Below are 14,146 nucleotides of genomic sequence, written 5' to 3'. Positions count from 1 at the left end.
CGCACACCCCCCCGCTCCCCCCAACACGTGGCGTGCATGTGGTTCGTGTGCTCCCCCACCCCACAGGCAAGGTGCCTCTCATCTGATCACAGAGTGACACCTTGGTCTGTGCACTGAACAGGGGGTGTGGCTGGCTGCCAACAGCAGCAGCTGTTAAGATCTCTTATCCTGGATATCACAGCTGCAGATGGACAGGACCTTACTGTCCACCATGACACACACATGTGTGTGCTTGCTGTCCTCACGTGGTTATACATAAAAACATATATCTCTTTTGCGATGGGCTGGAGAGCACGCACATCACGCACGTTGACAGGCTGTCCCAGCTGAAACGGACTGTCAGTTCATGTGGACATGCAGCAGGCGATCTGAATGTCACGTCTGTCTGACAGGACATGTGTCTGGCTGGACAGGCGCACGGCCCAGCCTGACACGAGTGTCCTGTGAGTGGCATGCCGCAGGTGACAAGCCAACAGTGTGACAAGCCAGCAGTGCGACAAATATGTCACTTTCAGTCACCTATCAGCAAAACTACGCCATAAGAAATGCCGTTTGGTCAGTTATTACATCACTTTTTCGCCGTAATTGAAGAGGGCGAAAACCTCCTCTTCTATACATCGTCTTTTAGGCTTTTTACACTCCCATTACAAGACAGTGATTGTAGTGCAGTGGTAGTTTCCGTTTGTTAATCAGAGCTTTTGTAAATTGCAGGTTTGAATCCTGCGAGTGGCATTTATTTTTTATTTAACCAGGGTTTTTATTTAACCGCAGTGTTCTGTATTGTGTCCCCTTCTATTTATTTTTTATATCAACCCAGTGATTTTCACTAATTATACACCAGTATCTACTCTATCAGTGTCCGGTGATTGTACTAATTATTTATATAGACGGCTGGACATACTAAGACAGAATGAGAGCGCACTGCTTCATTCATGTCATTTCATGACTGTACGTCTGTGACCATGGGTCATCTACAGAGGATCAGACGGTTCATACTCGTATTGTCCGCTCGATAAGAGGGATTCAATAAACTGCGGTGTTTTTTATGGTGTGTGATTTTTCTTCCTCCATAGCAGTGGTGCGATGTGGTTTCACGCGTTACAACTGCTCGCACTGTGTTTGTGCACGTGCATGAGCGTGCACAACCCCTCTCTGGGTGTATCGTGCACGCCTGTCTGAACGTGCGTCCCTCCCGACAGCAGGTGGAATGTTTCGTGGTTCCCCATTTCGTTCTTGGTTGGCGGATTGCCTTCCAGTTTCTGGGTCTTTCGTGTTGTGTGTGAAGGGGCCCTGAGAGAGACGCTGCTTTTTTCAGTATCATAATTTTAAGAATTTAATTAATAAGTTGTATGATTATTTGTTGTTTTTAGTTGTAGGTACTGTTGCTGTCTTGAAATCTAAAAGATCAATCAATCAATCAATCAATTTATTTTTATATAGCGCCAAATCACAACAAACAGTTGCCCCAAGGCGCTTTATATTGTAAGGCAAGGCCATACAATAATTATGTAAAACCCCAACGGTCAAAACGACCCCCTGTGAGCAAGCACTTGGCTACAGTGGGAAGGAAAAACTCCCTTTTAACAGGAAGAAACCTCCAGCAGAACCAGGCTCAGGGAGGGGCAGTCTTCTGCTGGGACTGGTTGGGGCTGAGGGAGAGAACCAGGAAAAAGACATGCTGTGGAGGGGAGCAGAGATCGATCACTAATAATTAAATGCAGAGTGGTGCATACAGAGCAAAAAGAGAAAGAAACAGTGCATCATGGGAACCCCCCAGCAGTCTACGTCTATAGCAGCATAACTAAGGGATGGTTCAGGGTCACCCGATCCAGCCCTAACTATAAGCTTTAGCAAAAAGGAAAGTTTTAAGCCTAATCTTAAAAGTAGAGAGGGTGTCTGTCTCCCTGATCTGAATTGGGAGCTGGTTCCACAGGAGAGGAGCCTGAAAGCTGAAGGCTCTGCCTCCCATTCTACTCTTACAAACCCTAGGAACTACAAGTAAGCCTGCAGTCTGAGAGCGAAGCGCTCTATTGGGTGATATGGTACTACGAGGTCCCTAAGATAAGATGGGACCTGATTATCAAAACCTTATAAGTAAGAAGAAGAATTTTAAATTCTATTCTAGAATTACAGGAAGCCAATGAAGAGAGGCCAATATGGGTGAGATATGCTCTCTCCTTCTAGTCCCCGTCAGTACTCTAGCTGCAGCATTTTGAATTAACTGAAGGCTTTTTAGGGAACTTTTAGGACAACCTGATAATAATGAATTACAATAGTCCAGCCTAGAGGAAATAAATGCATGAATTAGTTTTTCAGCATCACTCTGAGACAAGACCTTTCTGATTTTAGAGATATTGCGTAAATGCAAAAAAGCAGTCCTACATATTTGTTTAATATGCGCTTTGAATGACATATCCTGATCAAAAATGACACCAAGATTTCTCACAGTATTACTAGAGGCCAGGGCAATGCCATCCAGAGTAAGGATCTGGTTAGACACCATGTTTCTAAGATTTGTGGGGCCAAGTACAATAACTTCAGTTTTATCTGAGTTTAAAAGCAGGAAATTAGAGGTCATCCATGTCTTTATGTCTGTAAGACAATCCTGCAGTTTAGCTAATTGGTGTGTGTCCTCTGGCTTCATGGATAGATAAAGCTGGGTATCATCTGCGTAACAATGAAAATTTAAGCAATACCGTCTAATAATACTACCTAAGGGAAGCATGTATAAAGTGAATAAAATTGGTCCTAGCACAGAACCTTGTGGAACTCCATAATTAACCCTAGTCTGTGAAGAAGATTCCCCATGTACATGAACAAATTGTAATCTATTAGACAAATATGATTCAAACCACCGCAGCGCAGTGCCTTTAATACCTATGGCATGCTCTAATCTCTGTAATAAAATTTTATGGTCAACAGTATCAAAAGCAGCACTGAGGTCTAACAGAACAAGCACAGAGATGTGCTTGTTCTGTGGATGAGATGGTGACAAAAACATTTTCATCACACTGAGAACCGACTGAAGCTAAACTTCTCACAACCACAACATAAAGTGATAAATCTACAGCTCAGACACCAGTTCTAATGGGAACACTGGCTATTATGTGCAGCCAAGCTCTGGCTTGAATTTCAGCTCATGTCACCATGATTTACAATCGCAGGTGCAAAGAAAAGAGTTGGACTGTTTTAAAAAAAAGGTGCAGGTGGATGCAGGCTCAGTTTACACTTAAGGATGAACACTTTTCATACACTGCAAGATAGTGTGCTGCAAATATCATATTTAAGATCAGCGGTGGCCACAGCCAAGTCACTGCTAAACACGCCGACAAACAGTTCCATCAACTGACCCCTGTCTGTAAGTCCACTACGAAAAGATGCCGATGAGGTGGCGACTGAGCGACAGACTCTCCTCTTTGTCTGTGAACTAAAATCTCATTCATGCAAGCATGCACATTGAGCAGTCACACTCATTTTGCACATTTACTCAAGCAACATTGAACGCAAACAGTACAGCAGATTGCGTGGCATGTTACCTCAGTGAGAGCAGAAAGGACTGATCATAAGGATGAGAGTCAAAGATCATCCCGCTACGGCGCTATCTGTCCAACAAACCTCCCTCTTTCCTCAGAGTGATGCTCTCCACATGCAGGGGAATCCTCCATCAGCGCAAGTTCAGTCCCCCCACGAGAAGATGAAAGGATGCGCCTCCTTTCTCTTGGTCTCTCGTACACTATCTGGCTCTTTCCCTCAATATGTTTCCTCTCTCTCTGTCTCCCTCTGTTCTGTTCCTTCTGTCTCGCTCTCTCTCCGTCCTGATTCTGCTCCACTTGTGCTCTCGCTCACACACTCACCCTGGCAGGCATTCTTTCACACAGTGGCTCAGGCACTTACACACCCACACACAAAAACAGACGCTCAGGTTCTTCACGCAGTGATTCTGATTTATAACAGATTTGGCATTTGCTACTGTTTTATTTATTTATTTATTTATTTTTGTAAACGAATTTGCATCACCAAACAGCCAGGTGTTTTATGTTAATTCATTATTCACTGATTAATATCACCATTTAGTGTGACACCACAGGGGGTCGTTTTGACCGTTGGGGTTTTACATAATTATTGTATGGCCTTGCCTTACAATATAAAGCGCCTTGGGGCAACTGTTTGTTGTGATTTGGCGCTATATAAAAAAATTGATTGATTGATTGATAGTGTCAAATCATTGAGCTACAATGGCCAAATAATTTTTTTGATTTGAAGATATTTCTGCTTTTATTCAACAAAATAGACAGTTTTCTTTCATTTGAATTCTTTCTGTAAAGAAAAAAAGGAGGAGTTTAATTTTAGAACCCTATCCCAGTGTTCCAGTCGCTTATTTCCAGTTGTCACTTTTATGAACAGTGCCCGTGTCCTCGTCCACAGGAGGGGCAGTGGCTGGGCAGAGCTGTCACATTGATATAATGAGCCAACACAAATTGTTTGCAAGTCAGACAACCAAAAACCTGGTGTAATGTTGAGCGCTGTCTAGCACTGCAACAGTAACGCAACACTCAGATGCGCTGACATATGTGGCTTCACAACAGATACATTGCTAGTCTTAGAGAGAGACAAGCAACGTATACAGTGAGGAAAATAAGTATTTGAACACCCTGCGGTTTTGCAAGTTTTCCCCACTTAGAAATCATGGAGGGGTCTGAAATTTCCATCTTAGGTGCATGTCCACTGTGAGAGACATAATCTAAAAAAAAAAAAAAAAAAAAAATCCGGAAATCACAATGTATGATTTTTTAAATAATTTATTTATATGTTACTGCTGCAAATAAGTATTTGGACACCTGTGAAAATTTATGTTAATATTTAGTACAGTAGCCTTTGTTTGCAATTACAGAGAATTACAAATGTTTCCTGTAGTTTTTTCACCAGGTTGCACACACTGCAGCAGGGATTTTGGTCCACTCCTCCATACAGATCTTCTCCAAATCTTTCAGGTTTGGAGTTTCAGCTTCCTCAAAAGATTTTCTATTGAGTTCAGGTCTGGAGACTGGCCGGGCCACTCCAGGACCTTGAAATGCTTCTTACAGAGCCCCTCCTTAGTCGCCCTGGCTGTGTATTTGGGGTCATTGTCATGCTGGAGGACCCAGCCATGACCCATCTTCAATGCTCTTACTGAAGGAAGGAGGTTGTTAGCCAAAATCTCGCAATACATGACCCCATCCATCCTCCCTTCAATACAGTGCAGTCGTCCTGTCCCCTTTGCAGAAGAGCACCCCCAGAGTATGATGTTTCCACCCCCATGTTTCACAGTTGGGATGGTTTTCTTGGGGTTGTTCTCATCCTCTAAACATGGTAAGTGGAGTTGATTCCATCTGACCACATGACCTTCAGGAGAGGAGCCTGAAAGCTGAAGGCTCCTCTCCTGTGGAACCAGCTCCCAATTCAGATCAGGAGACAGACACCCTCTCTACTTTTAAGATTAGGCTTAAAACTTTCCTTTTTGCTAAAGCTTATAGTTAGGGCTGGATCAGGTGACCCTGAACCATCCCTTAGTTATGCTGCTATAGACGTAGACTGCTGGGGGGTTCCCTGATGCACTGTTTCTCTTTTTGCTCTGTATGCACCACTCTGCATTTAATCATTAGTGATCGATCTCTGCTCCCCTCCACAGCATGTCTTTTTCCTGGTTCTCTCCCTCAGTCCCAACCAGTCCCAGCAGAGACTGCCCCTCCCTGAGCCTGGTTCTGCTGGAGGTTTCTTCCTGTTAAAAGGGAGTTTTTCCTTCCCACTGTAGCCAAGTGCTTGCTCACAGGGGTCGTTTTGACCGTTGGGGTTTTACATAATTATTGTATGGCCTTGCCTTACAATATAAGGCGCCTTGGGGCAACTGTTTGTTGTGATTTGGCGCTATATAAAAAAAAATTGATTGATTGACCTTCTCCCATGCCTCCTCTGGATCATCCAGATGGTCACTGGTGAACTTCAAACGGTCTTGGACATGTGCTGGCTTGAGCAGGGGGACCTTGCTGCCCTGCAGGATTTTAAACCATGACAGCATCATATGTTACTAATGTAATCTTTGTGACTGTGGTCCCAGCTCTCTTCAGGTCATTGACCAGGTCCTCCTGTGTAGTTCTGAGCTTTCTCAGAATCATCCTTACCCCACAAATTGAGATCTTGCATGGAATCCCAGACTGAGGGAGATTGACAGTCATCTTGTGTTTCTTCCACTTTCTAATAAATAATCATAACAATTGTCTTCTACCAAGCTGCCTGCCTGTTGTGCTGTAGTCCATCCCAGCCTTGTGCAGGTCTACAGTTTTGTCCCTGGTGTCCTTAGACAGCTCTTTGATCTTGGCTATGGTGGACAGGTTGAAGTGTGGTTGACTGAGTGTGTGAACAGGTGTCTTTTATACAGGTAACAAGTTCAAACAGGTGCAGTTAATACAGGTAGAGTGCAGAATAAGAGGGCTTCTTAAAGAAAAATTAACAGGTCTGTGAGAGCCAGAATTCCTGCTGGTTGGTACCCACCCGGAAACTGAACATTCTTTGAATGTTCATTGAACGTTTGCATGAGAACGTTTGCAAACATGGCATGAACATTGGATGAACATCATATGAACAAAGAATGAGGACAGGTAATGCATTTGCATGCAAACATTCAATGAACATTATACAAACGTTCACAAACATCATATGAACAGTTGAACCAGAACATTAAATGAACATTTGTAGAATGTTTGCATGCAAACATTACCTGTCCTCATTCTTTGTTCATATGATGTTCGTGCAATGTTCCTGCTCAATATATCTACAATTTTTTTGTGATTTTTCCTATTGAGAACTAAAAATGACGTAAAACAAACTTTATAAATGTTTTAAAATTCAACAGGTTTTATTCAAATAGTAACTTGCAATGTATTCATGGAATTCACATATAAAATCAATAATGCAGAAACTTTTGAAATCACTTACAGATTTAATGATGGAATTCATCTTTACAGAATTAAACATCATGCTCAAAAATAAAGCACATAAAATGAAAAATTTTCAACTTTACAGAAGATTTCTTACATGGCATACCACCGACACTACTCCAAAAGATGTTCAGACAAAAGAATAAATCTTCGAGAAATAATAATGAAACCTAAAAAAAAATTCATCTATTGATCTACAACCAACTACACATTTTAGGAGCAAAAATAAATTCAGCTTACATCTGCATACAGTTAATAATACTTTATATTTAAGCGCAAAACTATAGCACTCTTGAGCTGCAAGTTGAACATTTCATTGTTAGTCATAAGCAATTATATCAAATATATACATCAAATATAACTTTCCTGTTCAGATACTGTATAATTTGAGCGGCATGGTCATAACTGGTATTCAGCTCAACTCCTTATTGGACAGACCCTCTATTTTTAACAAACTGTTTACGAGGTCTATTAGAAAAGTATCCGACCTTATTATTTTTTTCAAAAACCATATGGATTTGTATCACGTGTGATTACATCAGACATGCTTGAACCCTCGTGGGCATGCGAGAGTTTTTTCCACGCCTGTCGGTTACGTCATTCGCCTGTGGGCAGTCTTTGAGTGAGGAGTCGCCCACCCTCTCATCGATTTTTTTTTTTTTTTCATTGTTTAGGAATGGCTCAGAGACTGCTGCTTTGTTTGATCAAAAGTTTTTCAAAACTGTAAGGCACAACTGAGTGGACACCATTCGATAAATTCAGCTGGTTTTCGGACGACTTCCTGTTGACCCAGGAAGTCGTCAGAGAACAGAGAACTTTCAGAAGAAGTCGGCATGAGGAGTTTATTCGGACATTCCATTGTTAACGGACATTTTGTAATGAAAGAACGTGCAGGCAGAGTCGCATGTCGGGCCGGACCCGACCGCGGGGGATCGCGACAGGAAAAACACCTCCGTTGGAAACCTTAACGGGCAAGTTGGAACATGCCCAAGCTGTTAAACAATTTCTCAGTTACTCACTTGTTGAAAGCCATCAAAAGCCGCCTGAATTTTAAAATGGTTTTCAACACGGAGGTGTTTTTCCTGTCGCGGCGCACACAGATTCACCGAGTCGTCACGGAAACGACTCGGCGAATTTGCGCGCATGTCTTTCATTAAAAAATGTCCTTAAACAGTGGAATGTCCGCATAAAGTCCTCATGCCGGCCTGTTCTGAATCTTCTCTGTTCTCTCACGACGTCCTGGGTGAATTAAGCCTTAAATTAGGATGTTTTCAGGTCGAAAGAGGCCGACGACGGCGCCTGGAAGCCTGCGCGACGTCCCGCTCCATGGGAAGTCCTTACAACGACAGAAACACCCCATAATCTCTCATCACCGTTAAACTTTTCACGAAAACCAGCTAAATTTCTCGAATAGTGTCCACTCGGATATTCCTCACAGGTCCAGAAAAAATTTTGATAAAGCAACGCGCGCGTCTCGAGCAGCGTGTGAAACAAAGGAATTCAGCGAGAGGGCTGAACCACATCTCACTCAAGGCCTGCCCACAGGGAAATGACGTCACCGACACGTGAAAAAACTCACGCATGCGCACGAGGGTTCAAGCATGATTGGTGTAATCGCACGTCATTCAAATCCATATAGTTAAAAAAATAATAAAAGTGTCGGTTTCTTATCTAATAGACCTCGTATTTGCTTGCAGAATTTTTCTCAGGTTAGTTATCAGCGAGGTATACCACACAGGTGAAAGCAGATCAGACAAAAATGATTAATCCTCTGTACCCAACGCTATTTGTGTAAAGGGCCTTTCACACGCATGCTTTGGAAGTGTCAGAGGCATCACAAATGGTCTAAAAAGCATTATTTTCAATGAAACACGTAGCTTTTTACAGGCTTAGAAGTGTCGCATCAAAAGCTGAGCTAAACAGATGCTTCTACCAGGAGTGTGCGCATTCCTGCTTGTCAACAGAATGACATTCAAAGTTCAACCCAATCCAGCTTTTGGCGCTCTGAACTGTGACAAAGCTTCGCACTGTCCAATAGAAACGTGTTGGGTCCAAACATGGAAGACTCCTGGCAGAAACCACTGATCTCTACAAAACAGAAACGTGTCACAGGACTGCTCATTTATACAGAGCAGTTTTCTGAAGAAAAATCCTTGCAAATGTTTAACCCCAAAATTAATTTGATTGTGAAATCAAATTGCTATATTAAAGCTTTTTCTTGGTTCATCGACATATACAACATGGCGATCATTCAGCTTTCCTCTGGGGGAAAAAAAAAAAAAAAAAAAAAAAAGAGTGAAAATCTCAGCCCCCCTGCTGCATGCGTCGCGTCAGAGCGTAGGGAGGCGTTGACACAACGTGACTGACGACACATTGGGAGTTGTTGCCTGACGCGTATAAAGCATGCAATGTGAAAGGCCCTTTAGTTGCTAGTTTCCATAAATACAGCATGTCTATAATACACTGTGTAAAAAAAAAAAAAAAAAAGGCAAAACTTTATTGAAGTGAAGAGGACCTAACAAACAGAAAACATTAACTCACTTCTTTGAGTGGCTTTACTGGAAGCCCCATTACTTCCAGGCACTGCTTGTAATTGGTTCAAGCCCACACTTCTGGTTTAGCTGGCCAACCTTCAGATAATCGTGTCAGCAGCGTCCACATTGTTCTCTCTCCTGGTATGTCTGGGAACCGACACTTTCAGGGATGGTCCAAGGATGTAGTGCATCAACTTTCGTTCAGCTGTTCGATACTGTGAATGATGTCATTCTGCTTCTCCTGGAACACAAAATGTATATAGATCCACATGTTACAACCTTAATACAGAAGTTCCCACTTTTTTTTATTAAATCCTATGCTTCACAAATGATTAAGCCAATGCTGTTGACCTTTCATCATGAGCACGGACAAATCTGTGAATGAACCGAGTGATGAAAGTGAGCTATGGGGGGGGAAAAAAAAACTTGAAAGATCTTGACAAGGCCCTGGCGGGGTCTGGTGGTTGTCCCCCAGAAAAATGTGAAATCTCAAATGCATTCTGGTGCTTACTCAGGTCTATTCCAAAAGAATCTCCAAAAATTATTTTTTTTTGTTGGCACAGGTCAGTTTTTCCACCCCAGATAAGGTGGAAACCTCAGTAGTACAGCATAGAAGTCCTTATGTTTCAAGTGTATGGTACCACAGACAGTATGCACACACTATGCAAATGAAACATTATGCAAGGGACAGAATTTTTTATATAAGAAATTCTGAAACTTTATATTAGCAATAAATAAATATGTTTGAGTAACAGGGCCTGTAAATTATTTCTTTAAGGAAGGAAAGTTAGCATATACAACTTCATTACTGACAGATTTTACTCTATTTTCTATTCCCAAACAGAACAAAGTATTTCTTGCCAGAAATGTTTGAATATTTTGCTTGCTGAACATGAATTTTAGAATCTACTGGCACAAGACACTATACAATCTTATTTAACCATTATAGTACAAACCTCTGCATAATCGGGCTGATGTGAATCAACTGCAGGCAGACGGTCAACCCACTGATCAGATGGAGGATTCACTGATTCAACAACTATTATGGCAGCCGGCGTGGTTGCTGTTGGGGGGAAAACAAGCATCCAAAAATATTATCACAAGCTTATCTTCATAAAGTCTCTTTCTGGGCACTGACATGACTTAAACTTCAAATGCGTCAACACCTAATAAAAGAGAGTATATATTTTAGTCATGTTTTAGTCAAAATATTAATTAGGCCTGTGCCTCTCTGTGGCTAACGTTAGCTCCATGCTAGTCAAAATATGTTGTTTGGTTCCCATTAATCTATAGCTGGCATAATCAAGCTTCAAGGAAGTTTTGTTATTTCTGGCTAAAACGAATTTGTGCTCACATCAAGTTCCGTTACCTTCTTTTGATAGTCACAGCATCGATATCACGGCACAAAGGCCCCGCCATTTGAAGCTAGCTGCTACCTCATGGTAGCTATGTGGTGGTTCTTTGTGAGGAATCCCAGTGACGAGCGTCCAGCGTTAGTCTCTCTTCTGCTCTCAGTGGTCTCTTAATCACAGTATAGAGACTGAACAGGCGAATTAACTTGTGGAACACGAACTTCTATTTGCTAAAACAGAACGGAGTTGAGTGCTGTAACTCAGCTAAGTCTTCTTCTTCTGCTCTGTTAAACAGCGGGTTTTAACCCAACTCGGTGCACTACTGCCACCAACTGGTTCGTGAGCAGCACTGCAAGCAACTGAAGCAGCAAGCATATTGTTAACAAAATAATTTAATAGTAAATAGATCTATGTACAAAAACTACTTGAAATAAAATGAATTCATTTGAATTGTATCCTCTGATAATGTTGGTCAAACATGTTTTAAAATAAAGCACTATAGTGTTTCAGACGTTCTGACCCAATTATTACAGTAGTTTTGTGAGACAGCATTTCTCTGAGCTGATAAACCTGCTCTGGCTTTACCTTTAACCACGAAGGAACCAAACACTTATGCTAATTGGCAATACATGAATGTATAATGTGATTACAGGAAATTATACACAATGATCACTGATGCTTTTTTATTTATTTTTTTATTTTTACCAGAATGAGTATGTTGCATTTTACATACAGAAATGATTGTATCCAGGTGTTACAAATATATTGTGTACAATGTACATGTTTTACCCTGGATAATTATAATATCATGCCTCACTGCAAACAGAGTGCATGTTTATGCAAGTTGCACCAAGACATGTTTCGGAGTTAGCTCTGTCAGTTTATTACAGTAATCTTGAAATTATATATATAGTATAGTATATTCAGTAGGCCTGAATAAATCATAAATCAACAAATTCTTGGTTACCATGGTAGAGTGCTTAAATTATTTCCTATTGTTCATTCTGCCTATGTTTGCACACATAATTTAAGTGGAGTCCAACATTAACTTTCTGTATGCCGTAAATTATATTTAATGTGTTCCTATAATGTGAAATTTTACACACACATACACACACATACATATATTATATATATATATATATATATATATATATATATATATATATATATATACACACTTTTATTTAGAGGCAAGCTTTACACATACAACATGAACATTATGTGAATGTTGAACATTAAGCATACATTCTATGAACATTTGATTGATTTTTGCAAATGTTTCCTTACATGTTTGTCTGTTTGCTTCCATGCAGACATTAGACAAACATCACAAACATTATATGAACGTTCGCAAACTTGCTGAACAGTAAATGAACAGACTATGAACGTTCAGTTGATGTTTGCAAATTTTTGCCTCCATGCAAACATTAGACAAACATCACAAACATTACATGAACGTTCGCAAACTTGCTGAACAGTAAACAAACATTCTATGAACATTTGTTTGATGTTTGCAAATGTTCCCTTCCGGGTGGGTAGGTGGTCAAATACTTATTTGCAGCAGTAACATACAAATAAATTATTAAAAAAAAATCATACATTGTGATTTCCGGATTTTTTGTTTTTTAGATTATGTCTCTCACAGTGGACATGCACCTAAGATGAAAATTTCAGACCCCTCCATGATTTCTAAGTGGGAGAACTTGCAAAACCGCATGGTGTTCAAATACTTATTTTCCTCACTGTATTTGTAAAATACATAACAAAAGGGAATTGAAAACAAATATGAAACAAAAGCAAAGTAAATACTCATGACAACCACCACCACCACCTTTCTGCAGGTGTCTGTCCGCTGTGCCCTCTGACAGCCACTAATGCTCTAATGAGATAGTAATCCTTTCCTTTCACTTCCTCGATGCCACAGTGCCCTGTGCAGTCCTGTTTGAAGGGGAGGATAAGTGCAGGTCTTTGGACAACTAAATTGTCCATGAATAATGAACACAGAAAAAACAACTCTTTTGTGCATGGAGACCTCTGCCTGGTTCCACACAAACCATCTACAGCTCAGCACCTCGTAGACAAAGGAGCTGGTCACTGACTTTGGGAAGTTCAGACCAGGTCCGCTACCAGTTTTGATTCAGGGAGCTGAGGTAGAGGCTGTGGATTCCTATAAGTACCTCGGGCTGTGGCTGAACAGCAAACTGGCCTAGACAACCCACACCAACCACCTACAGGAAGGGACAGAGCATTCTGTGCTTCCTGAGGACTGAAGGCCTTCAGGAGAATGCCAGAGGAGCCTCTTCAGCCACAGACTGCTCCTTCCCAAATGCAAGCCAAACCCAATGAAAAACACCTTTGTCCCTCAGGCCAGACTGCACAAGTTCTCACTCAGGGGGAGGAGGAGTAACAGGAAGACAGAGGACGGGAATGAGAATGAGAGTAACAGTAGTAGCCAGTAAACCAGCATTGATCAGTATGTCTGGTATTTACAGTGTGTATTTCTATTTCTATTTGCAAAATGTTTTTCTTTTTACTTTCACTTTTGATACACTGTGTGCTTCTTACCCTGTGTGCTGCTATACAATGCCGCTGGAACCTAAATTTCCCTGAGGGAGTCTTCCCAAGGGATCAATAAAGTTCTGTCTAATCTAATGTAGTATTTCACAGTGATAAAAGCATGTGGGGTTGCAACCTCAATGGAAGTACTATTGGCATTCACTGTCAAAATAGGGCCCATTGTGTTTGAAATTGCATGCAAGTAAAAGGCAAACACAATTCACACTGCACTCATGCATACATAGATACACAACAATCCCGCCTATGCACAGTGTGGCCATTGAGCAATAATGTACGCGTATGCGTTCACAATGTTCCATCTTATACATGTGATTGGACATTAATCAAGAATGTTAAGAATTTTAAGCCTTCAGTCATGGAAAACAGAAAAAAAAACAGAACATCCCCTAAAACTAAAATCGCCCTCCATTCTTCAACACCTCCTCATTCCTCTATCTATCCACGCTGAAAATCTCTGAGCTTTATCCCACCACAAGGGAGGGACAGAGGTGTCTAAGGATATAAATAGCACTACAGTGTTCTGAGACGTCAGTGGGTGGTGGGGAAAAGTCCTGCAGCTAACGTAATGACAGGTATTTAAAAAACCGTGGCCTTGGAAACTGAAGAAATCAGCCAGGGACAATTGTAAGAGTGAGACTTCAAAGTAAATGACTTTAAGTAAACAGTTGATTGAGGTTAGAAGTTACTTTACCAATTAAGTCTTCAT

General features: G+C 41.2%; 1 protein-coding gene and 1 long non-coding RNA gene across 12 annotated transcripts in view; both read right to left on the bottom strand.

Moving 5' to 3' along the window:
- The window catches only part of gramd1bb (GRAM domain containing 1Bb), a 429,520-nt gene extending 425,708 nt beyond the window's left edge, over window positions 1-3,812 (bottom strand). For 10 of the 11 annotated variants that reach the window (XM_034168028.1, XM_034168030.1, XM_034168032.1 and 7 more), the window contains exon 1: window positions 3,537-3,812. Coding sequence is in view for 1 of the 11 variants with exons in the window: in XM_034168042.1 (XP_034023933.1) it covers window positions 3,537-3,586 (50 nt within the window). In the remaining 10 variants the exon portion in view is untranslated. The remainder of the gene's footprint in view (window positions 1-3,536) is intronic. The other variant, XM_034168039.1, reaches the window with a different exon arrangement.
- A 5,896-nt stretch (window positions 3,813-9,708) lies between these two features.
- LOC117509186 lies at window positions 9,709-10,920 on the bottom strand. The gene is made up of 3 exons (XR_004560296.1): window positions 10,878-10,920; window positions 10,465-10,571; window positions 9,709-9,749 (listed from the first exon to the last, which is right to left on the bottom strand). It is a non-coding gene; the product is annotated as an uncharacterized LOC117509186 (long non-coding RNA).
- Between the last annotated feature and the right edge of the window lie 3,226 nt (window positions 10,921-14,146).

This window comes from Thalassophryne amazonica, chromosome 4, assembly GCF_902500255.1.
Source record: "Thalassophryne amazonica chromosome 4, fThaAma1.1, whole genome shotgun sequence".
In the NCBI taxonomy this organism is placed as follows: Eukaryota; Metazoa; Chordata; class Actinopteri; order Batrachoidiformes; family Batrachoididae; genus Thalassophryne; species Thalassophryne amazonica.
The sequence above is the reverse complement of the archived record's forward strand: the minus strand, read 5'-3'. Positions and strand labels throughout refer to the sequence as shown.